Raw genomic sequence first — 12,461 nt, 5'->3', positions numbered from 1 at the left:
GTTGTAATAATTGTCGTTTGTCACCATAAAGGGCTGCGTAGAGCTACCGTACTTTTTGATATGGAATACTGGGCGGAGCGGGAAGCCAAGTGACCGATACAGAGTTGCACTACCGTTCAGCAGGACACAACACCCTCCCCCTCCACCGACAACTGTTCCAAATAGCCAGCAGAAAACATTCGATCGAATAGTTCCGTTCGTCACTTCGGCTAAGTTTGTAAAGCCTAGCGGAATAATGTTGTTGGGACTATGCTCTCGGAATCACGTGACTTGCGCGATTGATCATTTGGTTGTTTAGTGGACACATGAGACTGTATCTTGGACATAATGTTACTTTGAACTAGTAACAGCTCGCCCCCAACCCTAGTGCGAGTCTGCACGAAAACGTTTCGTCATTTATTGATCAGGAAGATCGCACATACACACATGTAACATCTCTAGTAAGTACAGGAACGACTTTGTCTGGATAAGAACAAGGGGAATAGTATTGTCGTGGTGGATAGCAAAGAGAAGACGAAAAGGGACATCCAACCGACTTCACACGTGGAGACGACGTGACTCTCATCCCACAGGTACATACGGCGGCGGTGGGGTGGGCGATTGTGCTGTACGCCATTCGATTCGGTGGGAATGAAGAGCGAACAGAGCGAAGCATTAGCAGGAACAATCAGTTTATCTGTGCGTGCTTAAATTACAGTGATGTAAACGTGTCCCACAAGTTTTGATGTGGTGACGGGGTAAGTGTTCAATGAATATCTGAAAAAAGCAAAATTATGAGAATGCTGACACTGATAATAAAAGTGGGACCAACCAATCAGCCAATCAATGACAGTCGGGACCGGGGAGTAGCTAACATAGAAATTGTTCGAAGCCTTTCATCAGCGACAAGCGAAGCGGGCAAAACTAGAACCAGTAATTCTTTAATCCATGGAATAAGGAGAGAAAGCAGTCCGCTTCCAGTATGAATGCTGCAGCGGCGAGTGGTCAAAATTAGGTCCGCAAGACAAGCAAAGATGAGCGGAGATGTGGCGTTTACAAAAGGAAAAAATGGATGGTTGGTGGGGACAGAACAAAAAAGACCAACCTAGCTGTACACATGAAACTGGGACGGGCATAGTGGTGAGGAAAGCCATACTCCCACCCTCGAAACGATTCGGTCAAATGCACTTAATCAATCTGTGTGCTCAAAATAAAAAAACGGCTATTCAACGAAAAAAGGCCCATCAGGAGGACATAACTCCGGAGCTGGTAAGGAACTACCAAGAAACTATGGCAGTCACATTGAGAGGGCGGTTGGTGCAGATGAACCTTCCACAAAGATCAAAGATGGAGAAGAACGAAATCATACCGAGTGCGGAAATATGGTCGGATGAGGCAGGACTAAAAATGATGCCTTTAAAAGGCTGTTGCAATGTTCTGAAACCTATGAGCGACAGCCCATCTGGTCATACACACGCACACACACAACTATACGTGTACGGGAAGCCTGATCATTGGTATGAAAGACGAGCAATGTGAGGAAGAATAAGGCATTGCCTAGTTGGCGGGTAGTAGTTGGGGTGATAGAGGAAATAAGCATGGAGAGTGAAAAAGCGGACGAAGAAGCACAAAACACGAAAATGGTAACTAGTGGAAGTGAAAGAAACCAGGGATGAGCAGTCGGTCCAAGGAACGATATCAGGAAGCGGGAACCTACGTGCTCTGCGTACTGCTCGAGAGTGTCAAAGTGCATCAAATCACGTAGAGACGAACTTGCGGAGGACGATATTAGAACAACAAAGAACCTGAGTACCAGAGTAGTAGTATTAGTAGTAGGGACGGTTGGCGAGTGTAGGTCTGGAGTAATCGACGGAACAGGCAAATGAGTATGAAGGCAATTGGAAGGCAAAATACGGTGGTCAGTTCACGTACCATCTGCATCATACAAACATGAACCGGGGAGGTGTAGTGGTCTGAGGTATCGGGGAGGGCGTACATTTTAGCTAGTAAGGGAGGTCGGGGATGATAGAAATACAGATGAACCCCACAGGCGCCCTCCCTGGGCTGATGCATCGAGTTGAAGGGCTCCGGGCCAACTGAGGACTTGATGACCGGTGAACCACTTGACCAGTCTCGAAGCTGTTGCCCTGGTTTTTCGAAAACAGTGACTGAAGGAGATCATTTAAATCGAGATCGGAACCGAGATCGCCTCGAGCGTCCGAGACAGCCGCAGCATCTGGAGAGGATTGGGTGAAAGTGAAATTCGTGTTTAATTCGAACTACTAATTTTGTATGAGTAGACGACTTTTAAGGAGAAATATGGGGCAATGCACGCGACAGAAAACGAGTATTCTTCAGAGCCCAAATAAAAGACGAGCGGTCACGTTGCCCTTTACTACAAATCCAAAAATGGTATGCACATACTTTCCCCCACTTTGAGTTGTCGGTTATTTGTGGGCTGGGACGAGGAAATAGCCAGAACAAAGCGGGTTTTGTGACCACTTTCTAATTCGACAAAGTTTGTACACTACCATCAGCATCAGCAGCGCATCAGTGGTGAACTCCGAAAATGAAATCAAAGGAGGATGTGGGCAAACCTAATACAAGCACATCCATACAGTCATTCCCTACTGACATGCGTGAGCAGGTATGTCCTGCACTACCTCTGGCCGGGCACGAGAAGCACCACATAGAACCCATCCAGGAAAAGAATGTGTCAAGACGGGAACCATGGGTCATGCCATCTTGTTCAACGTACTACCTCCCTCCACAGATACACATAGTTTATGGTGAGGTGTCCTTCGGCATTACTACTGGTACTCGCGTTGTTTTAATCAACTGGTGTTGACTGATCCACTGCATCGAAAAATTGCAGAATTTTGAGCTTCCCATTAACTGTGTGATTACTTGGTACTATCGAGATTTTGTCCGATGACAGAAAGCCTGTGCTGAGAAGTGCTCCAAGGCTGGCTTCAATTATAGAGGATGAGACAAGAAAAAAACTTGTAATGAGAAAACGGAGAATCAGACACCTTCATCTTGTTGTCAGGCAGTAGAATACAGACGTTATTAGTGTCCACACCTGGCGATAATAAGTCTTGGCCAAGAGGGGCTCAACAAACAATCTTGAAGTCGGTAACAAAGAATGAAGTCATCATGCCCACGAAGAACGAAGCGTTGCGTAAGTGACTTACCTGTCCGAAATATGGCGAAATTACAAACCAGAAATAATCCAACCAGACAGAGCCGGTTTTGGATCTCCCGGATTCACACTTCAAGGAGTTCGAACGACCAATAAAAACAACGGGCTAAATGGCGAATTTCCGCTCATCAACTAAAATACACAGTGACCCTACTCCAGACAGGTCCAGGAAAATCGATCAAATTGAGGAAGATGGATATGAGCATGAGAAAGTTGCAGTAATCCTCCAAGACACAAGCTTCAGGAGAGAAGCGGTCGCCACGGAAAGTTTACAACGGTGTCCCATGTCAACAGCTTCCTAATGTGGGCCAAAAGATGCCAAAAAAAGAAAACAAATTCACCCTTACCAGATGGGGAACAGTAACAGCGACAAGTGGCGCTTAACAGCAGGGATAATTGTTCATAAGACTTACCCTGACTGACTGAGTCCATCATCGTGATCACCGGTAACATGTACAGCAGTGGTATCTAAGTTGCTCACAGTAGTTCCTAACCCCAGATCTCGTGTTGAAGCCCCTGTTTCGGGACCGGCATAATGTTGTCCGGGACGTGAGAGCCCTCCACCAAGGTTGGAGCAAGTGACTCCGAACGTTGAGGTACCAACGGGAAGGTTACTGGTTGGGTTGACTTCATCGCCTAGCAGGTCGTTCTTTGCACCCGAACGACTGGGATAGTGGCCAGTGTGAATACCAGCCGGATTGGCAGTCTGAGGAAATTTCGGAGGACAAAAAACACATGAGACTGGGCTGTGGAAAGAACCGGTGAGAGAGTAACAAGAAGGTCTCGATGGTCCAACCGTAAAAACTTACCTGTTCGGAGTAGGGGGAACCGAATTCATTGGACTTATAGTGGTGCTGGTTAGCGGCGGCCGCGGCATTATCGTCGTTTGGAAAACCAACACCAGGGCTGGTGGTGGTCGGCGCCGTAGATGAGGTCCAATACTGCCCGACGGCGCCCCCACTAAGAGGACCAAGAAGGGGTGCATCGGTAGGCCCAGCGCCAGCCAAATCGTTAGCTGTGCTACTCAAAGCATTGTGCTCGCCATTCAAATGAGTAGGTGAGAGGAGCCCAGTTGTATTCTGAGGGGCGATATTTGGGCCACCACTGGTGACTGGTGCAGCAACGCCGGGAGGGTTACCGGTTGTGGCGTGCTGACTGGATGAGGACTGTTGACGTGAAATGTAGGGCATACACAGGCATTGATGTTCGTAAGAGAATGAAAAAGAAACCTATCAATTCTATGGTTAATCTTTGTGAGTTACTCAAACTGAACATCAAAAGTAATACCTTCAGGGAAGTAGTGATTTTATTGTTCTCACAGTGATCCTTCCCAGAGAAATCCATTCAAAAACAGAACGAACGCTACTGGATCTAAACTAGCCTAGGAATGAAACGGACGTACCTGTGTGTGCATTTTTCAGGTTGAATTCAATCTTTATCGACCTTAGTGTATTACTTAGATGTAGCACCCTATCGGTGTCTAGCTGCCATGCCACCAGAAGGAGGTACGACGGCTGGAATACTGTCAGGTTGCCCAGCCCAGGCAGGGAAAGTCGAAAGGCCGAGGTCGGGTTCGAAGCACGGACCTTCCGGTCAGTATGCTCGTGCTCTAACCACTGAGCCATCTCAGCTTACCTTAGTATAGGTGCACGTGTACATTTTAGTGTATACCGTACGTAGCACCGTTACTATCTGGTCCCCCATAAAATAACTCAACCGGTGGTTAAGTAATGAGTATGTGATCAACCTTATCAAGAACAGAGCTGCATCCAACAAGCTGTCAAAGTGTGGGCAACGAAGAAGTGACTACGGCAATCCTATTTAGACTGACCAAGTTTTGACATTCCATTCCACTGTCAAAACGAACTGGCCCCAAAACAATGCCACCATTGTCTGAGTCGGCTTGCAGTGTTGACACTCTGGCGCCGGATGGATAGAGTAGATGCCAAGCAAGGTCACTGACATTCAACCGTGATGAACGAGGTACAGTTCGAGAACCACTCAATATTAGTTTAACTTTGTGACGGAACGAAAAACGATGTCGAGTTTAGTCGGCCTCTTGCCAATTTCAACTCCATGCACAAGGAACTTTCAAGTCATTCATTGCAGGTGATAAATCGATGTGGGTATGATATCAAAGCTTCGGTTCTGCTGTAATTGCGACGGGGCCCAGTCTAACTGCATCTCGATTACACTTTTACGAGGGATGAGTATTGTTAGCCTAGCATTTACAAATAGTTCGTTCTTCATACAGGTCCTCAATCCAGGTTTCATTTTCCGGTGCCATAGACCGACATCGATCTAATTCTGTACGGATCCGCCGTTACACAAACAAACAAACGACAAGTCAGGAGATATACGGTGATCAAATGGGGCCACCAACCGAAGGGTAGCAGGGAAATTGAAGAAACGGTGCTGGGGTGGAACAGCCAACCAGAAGACAGAAGATCAAGGTGTCCTCATCGTCAAGCAGACGTAAGTCAGAATCGCCGTGGCCAGGAAACAAAAACCAGTATCCGTTCCTTGGAATGCAATGCTCAGGTCGAAAGACAGAATGCAGCAGAACCAACTCCCTGAAGCTGGGCGTGAGCATCAAGCAAAATTAACAGGTGAATAACTGTCCTAACTCGGTGCTTACGTCGAGGAGACAATATGAACCAGGTCAGAGGTAGAACACATTAGGACATACAAACACGCAGATGCTTCACGCTGAGAAGATGAAAGAGCCCATTTAAATAAGAAAATCCGTAAACAACCAATAGAAAAACAAGGCAACAAGGCATAGTGTGACTGACCTTTGCACCGGGGAGGGGCCTGTGACACCAGTCGAATTCCCAGTCGCATTCCCAACCTTTTCGTTGCATTAGGTCGGTGAAAATAAGCCGAAGGTATTCGTAGTTGGGTTCTTCGAAAAAGTCCAAACTCCGGACATACCGCAAGTAAGCAGCCATCTCTGATTCAAGGGGAAAATGTGGGTGCACATGGAAATCCAAACACTCAATAATCAGAAATACACTCATTTGCAAATCAATTTGGTTTTCACGAGAGACTCAACTGAATCACTCATTTGTGATATTCTACAACTGAATGTGCTGCACACAGGGTGCCTCATGTTTCAGTTGGCACGAGATACCGCGGTATGGTCGGTGAAAATAAGCCGAAGGTATTCGTAGTTGGGTTCTTCGAAAAAGTCCAAACTCCGGACATACCGCAAGTAAGCAGCCATCTCTGATTCAAGGGGAAAATGTGGGTGCACATGGAAATCCAAACACTCAATAATCAGAAATACACTCATTTGCAAATCAATTTGGTTTTCACGAGAGACTCAACTGAATCTCTCGTTTGCGATATTCTACAACTGAATGTGCTGCACACAGGCCGCCTCATGTTTCTGTTGGCACGATATTCGAGATATTGAAGAGTTTTCAGCAACCTTGTGACTAGTTTCCTTTATGAGTGAATTCCACTCACGATGAACTTAAACCCATAGAGCCCATCAGATAGTTGCCTCGTAATAGTGGTTAAGTTTCGGAACAGATGAGGACTGCCTGCCAAATAGGTTTAAATGAAAGGAGATCAAAAATCGAACAAACGAGCTTTGCGCATTAGATCATAGTGACCATATAGGCCACTGCTTCACTACATGCATCTTGCTATCGTACTGACCCAGTTTTCGAAGTCATTTAGCCTGTATCATTTTGCAGAGGCCTTAGTTTGTGAAGCCGGACTGAGAAACTGAACTCTCCAAATGAGCAAAATGGAAGGCAGTATGTTGACGTTAGATAAAATTAACCAAGAAAGCATCTCGATTAATCACAGAGCATAAACAAATGGAAACCTGTTGAAATATTGGTAGCTCGGGTGAGTTTATTGGTTGTTTATCAGGTGGCTGTTGATCTGTTCGCCGAGCTTGGCAATTGGCTTGCAAACGTTTCGTCACCATACGAGGAGACATCATCAGTGCGCAGTTGAGTTGAGTGCGCATTGATGATGTCTCCTCGTATGGTGACGAAACGTTTGCAAGCCAATTGCTAAGCTCAGCGAACAGATCAACATCCACCTGATCAACAACCAACAGATCGAAATCAAAATTGTACAAAGTAGTTAGAGGCTGCTTCGATGTTGCTTTCCGGAATTCGTGTTGCAACTCATGGCGGTGCCAAAAATTTTAGTCAGGATTTTATGTTTTATCCTTTTCAACTCATTGTCATACACGACTTTCATTTGAGTTGTTCGAAAAGCCGGTTTGCGTGGTAAGTACAGCCTGAATGTGTGTGTGTGTGTGTGTGTGTGTGTGAATACAGGATAGAATGCTACTCAAATGTCGGTATTCGTCCACATGCTTGCTGGCATATTGGACTTGTGGGCAAGATATAAAAATGAGTGAATGAAGCTTAAAAAGCTGATTGAAGACAACCAACTGGTTTCCATAGACCTGCAAACAAGTGAAATCCTAACTGACAGGCGTTGGTGAAAAGTTCTGGTCAGATTAAATTCCTCACACATGGACGCAGGTGCGTCCCTGTTTTCTCGCGCGCTATAACCAAGTGGGAAGGTAGAAAATCAAACTAGTCAATTTTTAGCCCACGATCAAAAGCCGACAGGGTAAATTCCTTGATTCTCGATTGGTTTCCACTAGCAAACCACGTGACCGCGTGGAGATTTGTCAAGAGCGGAATCCTTATCAATAGGTGAGCTATCCAAATGAAATTGATACTGAAATTTGTTATTTCCGGACATCCTCGAATCAGCCGGTAAAGTAGCTGCTCATCGTGAACATGGTCATATCGGACGCGAAAAAGAAACAGAATTCAGCAACACGTTCTACCAAGAAACGGGCATCATCCCGGAATTCTACACCGTTTGGACTTTATAACGATTGTCAAGCTCCACCTGGACGCGAATGGGCCAATCAAATAACCGGTTTCAGTAGGAGCTGTAAACTTATGGATTCGGAATATGTGTTCAATAGCTGCGCGAAAAATGAAAGAACCTTTCGGACTGCGTTCAAAAAAATGCTCCAAAAGTAGCATCAAATCCCACGTGTTTTTCTCATAAGGTGACTTTTGTGTGTAGCATTTTGTTATGGACGATAGAAGCCGACGAGTGAAATGAGCTTGATTGCAAGTGGCAGAAACTAATCGGTTCCGGTTGTTTGGGGTGCATCTATGGATTAGGTGATTCTCATGAGCGTCGTACGGCAAGTGACCAATTGTCAAACAGCCGAAACAATACGTTACGGTGACTCTGATCGCCCAAAAAGTCAGCTAGGCAATAAAGCAGGCAGGACACCCGAGCATGAAAAGACCGGTAGACTTTCGACGTTCAACTCTTGTTCAGAGTTCCCAAACGTGGCGGTTCCGATTTAGTTCAAAAGATAGCGAATTAGACTGACAATGGCCAATCGCTTCGGGAAGCAATCTTGGAATCCGCGCGATCCAAGTGCATCCAGGCTCTCTAGAGCGATATGTCTTGAAAATGAAGTAAGCTCCACGCATGAGAAAAACAGTCCTCAAGCCTTTGCTTCTATAACTCCTGAGAAACAGTTTGATCGAAATTCGAAGTATATTGAGCTCGGGATCGATCAGGCAAAATTTGGCTACAACACCGAAGCGATTCTCTGGTAAACAAGGTGGAGCATGAAAAAAACAGAGGAGTTACCTCCTGTGATGCGCAAGCCTATAAGTAACTGATCAGTAGTATGTTTATCTGACAAACTGAGTACACGGAAGAAATATGAACCTGCCTGTTTCTGATATATCGTGAGAAAAACTGTCGAGAAAATAAAGGGAATCAAACAGATAGCCAAAGCCGATCTGGTGTCCAACTCCAGAGTTTAGGGGGACAAGACTGCGTACACAACTGTCTATCTATGGTTTCATGCATACATCAGCTTCCTACAACTGTTAGGTGGCGTTCTCCGACAATGATAGGTTCTCTTGTGTTGTCAAGCCTTAGGAGGTCCGGGCTAAATCCGCCTCGGATACTGTTAAAAAGATTGAGCGCCACGTGATGCATTCAGTGGGAACTTTTAAAGGCAAAACAGCGTAGTGAAATAAGATGTTATAATGCGGGGCAAAACTTTTTCACGGCTTTCCAGTCAGTCGAATACGAGTGAAGTGCAGCGTCATTTGATTGGGCAATCACGCCTTCTGATTGGCGCTCTCCTGAGATTAGTTGGCAGTCAGACGTGACCAGTGTGTGTGTGGGGGGGGTGTTAGGGCTGTACATCTTGGTAAACACAACAGCCAGAGGTCAAGTCGGAATCCCAACAAAGATGCATCACAGTCAGCACAACAACAAATGGAGGCACATCCTAGTCAAAGTACCCACACAATCACGTGTACACGTACGCGGAGTGCTGGTCGCGCCCGAATCCAAAAGCCCACCAATCAGAAAACAAGACAGCTGCAGTCGACTCGATCGGTTGTACAGATCCCTGGAAAAGGTTAGCCACGGTAACCGAAACGTCTGATTATAATATTCTGTTCCACTGCGCTATGTTTTGATGCGTTTGAGCGGTCCCTCCGATACAGTGCCTGGTTAGCCCACGCTAAAATATTAGGTACCGGTTTAATTCTCACTGCAGATAATCAGTGATGAAAATACGGCCTCAGGTGCAGCAGATTCGATCTCCAATAAACCGGCAAGCAAACAGGCAAGCGCTTCTACCGGCACCGTACTTGAATATCCGAACTGTCCCCTTGAATACAGGAAGAGGCGAACATTCATGTTGACCAGATATCTGGAATGACAAACCGTCCTGGTGGCCTACCTATTAATTATAGGAGATGGTGTAGTTAATCGGAACTGCTCTTGCTTATTGCCTTGGTAATTATACCACTTCGTTTGCCTTGCTATTCACCAATCAGCTGCGCTCGGAGCAAAACTCCAGTTTGCCTCAGGCACCTACCCCTCTGCGAAGTCAAAGGTTGAAAAAGTACTCCTCATGTTTGGATAGGTTCACTGTAGGGTATAATAATAATAATCGTTCAGCTGTAGCGCCCTTTCGGTGCCTAGCTGTCATGCCACCTGAAGGAAGCACGAGGGCTGGGATACTGTCAGGTTGCCCAAGCCTAGACAGGGGAAGTCGAGTGGCGGAGGTCGGGTTCGAACCACGGACCTTCCGGTCAGAAATTCGCGCTCTAACCACTTGAGCGGGTATGGAAAACGAGATGCTCTATGTCCCTATGTCCCTAGTTTGGTACTTCAAGCCTGTCTTCAAATTATGGGTTCTACCAAGCACATCGAACTAGATGCGTACTACACGACCTATGCGAGAACTCCAAAGCCTGAAAACACCCCAGGAGAGCGCACACACTTTTACCTCACAGCCATTGGTCAGTTTTTATCATATCATCTGGACAGTGATTTCAGCGTTGTCACCTGACTGATGAAACAGGCATTGCAGTTGGTCACTTCATTCGACCAATGATGTGAGCTACACACCATGTTCCCCTTTTAGACAGACACTGTCCACATTCAGCTGTAAAGACCTTTTCGGTGTCTAGCTACCATGCTACCCGAAGGAAGCACGAGGGCTGGGATACTGCCAGGTTGCCCAAGCCTAGACAGGGAAAGCCGAAAGGTAGAGGTCAGACACGAACCACGGGCCTTCCGGTCAGTTAATTCCCGCTCTAACCGCTGAGCCATCTCGTCCCTGTCTACAAAACGATCTCGCCACGCTCCAAATTTACACTTCCAGAGTGCATTTTGCAAGAGCACGCGTACAGACAACTCCGGGGATGCACGTTCCCCAAACAGACACTGTACTTGTTTTTTTCAATGATCAGTAGCAATCTCACAAAACGATCTCGCCACGCTCCAAATTTACACTTCCAGAGTGCATTTTGCAAGAGCACGCGTACAGACAACTCCGGGGATGCACGTTCCCCAAACAGACACTGTACTTGTTTTTTTCAATGATCAGATAGCAATCTCAAAGTGCCCCTGAAGATTACTGAGTGTGTCTACGCATGACGAGCTAAGATTCAAGATGAGGGATCGAACAGTTAAATCCATACTAATGCTGACGTTCAGTCATTCCTAATACACTACCTGCGGTCTCAGATAGATAAACTAGAGCTGTACCTGTGTCACTGATCCGTACGAGACATTAAAGTCACGGTACATGGATACAGTCTCTGAGGACCTTGTCGGAGGAAGCTATTGCGACACACAGCATCTTTCTGGCATTGCTCAAACCGAATGCATCCAGTCCTTCGACTCTGGTCGTGACATTCAGAATGCCCAAATATAAGGCTGAATTAAACGCCTAAAATGGTTTAACGCTCGCAGCAAGGCGCCGCGGCAAGGCCGAGCTGCATAGCCCACATGTGATTCGCCAAAAGATCGGGCAGCTCGCCAGTCCGGCAAGCTCTGATTTGCTGAAAGCCTGTACCCAACAGCCAATCATGATCCAATGTCCGCCGAATGCCAGACGTTGACTGAACAGAAGCGACATCCGTGGGTCAGAGAGGGAGAATTGTCCGTTGTAGAGCATGGTGTTACGGTGGTCGCAATGTTTCAGACAATTTTACCAAGGGTTTTTTTACCACCAACCGGATACACGCAAATAAGACAATGACACGGGTCAGTCGTGTCCCGATCGGCTTCATCATGGTCACAGTTCCACGGGGGGAGGAGAGACCGCATGAATGTGTCTGCATCATAATTTATCAGAATTGGATGACGTAACAATGACAGTGGGTATCTGGATGGGTGAAAACCGGCCTCTAAGGTCACGTGTGAGCGATTGCTACGTTCCAGCCTCAAGCACGATCATTTCTAGGGCCTTGACACAAAATATAATTTGAAGGTAGTAGGTTGTACGCCAGCAAAGTAAACCCGGTAATTTTGTTCGAGCGAATACGGAGTGAGGGCATAGTTGCATTGGAGCGTTTTATTTCCTCGAATTGGGAATCGGCGGAGATCGAGCTCGAAATAGCTCAGCAGTTAATAAGTGAACTTGGTGTCTGGAAGATCCATGCTAAGAAACCAACCTCTGCATCTTAGCTGCTCACGTTTAGGTAACCCGGCGGTATCTCAACCCTCGTACTTCCTTAGGATGACATGGAACCCAGGCACCAAAAGGGTGTTACAACTGGACGACTATTTATTTGTGACGAACGAGAACTGCGCGGATTTTTTGTGTTCTAGTTATCTGGTTGTCCGTGTGGTTTATTTGACCGGCATTGCATGCAACGAACGTTGTGTAGCTGAGTCGAGTGATGTTTTGGAGTAATGTCTTTAAAATGTTCTTTTTTTTCGACGTTCCCGA

At 46.3% G+C, this 12,461-nt stretch overlaps 3 protein-coding genes across 3 annotated transcripts in view; 2 read left to right on the top strand and 1 right to left on the bottom strand.

Annotated features, from left to right (window-relative positions):
• Positions 1–1,047: 1,047 nt before the first annotated feature.
• On the top strand, positions 1,048–1,518 carry T265_04629 (hypothetical protein; the record flags this gene model as incomplete). Its single annotated transcript, XM_009169411.1, has 1 exon — positions 1,048–1,518. One exon carries the CDS (start codon positions 1,048–1,050, stop codon positions 1,516–1,518), a length of 471 nt encoding a protein of 156 aa, XP_009167675.1.
• A 2,072-nt stretch (positions 1,519–3,590) lies between these two features.
• The window catches only part of T265_04627 (hypothetical protein), a gene marked incomplete at both ends in the record, with an annotated part of 18,938 nt that continues 10,067 nt past the window's right edge, over positions 3,591–12,461 (bottom strand). The window contains 3 exons of the mRNA XM_009169409.1: positions 3,591–3,887; positions 3,991–4,410; positions 5,977–6,134. Coding sequence (XP_009167673.1) covers positions 3,591–3,887; positions 3,991–4,410; positions 5,977–6,134 — 875 coding nt within the window. The remainder of the gene's footprint in view (positions 3,888–3,990; positions 4,411–5,976; positions 6,135–12,461) is intronic.
• Positions 8,578–8,808, top strand: T265_04628 (hypothetical protein; the record flags this gene model as incomplete). Its single annotated transcript, XM_009169410.1, has 1 exon — positions 8,578–8,808. The coding sequence occupies one exon, from the start codon at positions 8,578–8,580 to the stop codon at positions 8,806–8,808; it is 231 nt and encodes a 76-aa protein (XP_009167674.1).

The sequence above is a fragment of the Opisthorchis viverrini genome (assembly GCF_000715545.1).
Source record: "Opisthorchis viverrini unplaced genomic scaffold opera_v5_78, whole genome shotgun sequence".
Classification (NCBI taxonomy): Eukaryota; Metazoa; Platyhelminthes; class Trematoda; order Opisthorchiida; family Opisthorchiidae; genus Opisthorchis; species Opisthorchis viverrini.
The sequence above is the reverse complement of the archived record's forward strand: the minus strand, read 5'-3'. Positions and strand labels throughout refer to the sequence as shown.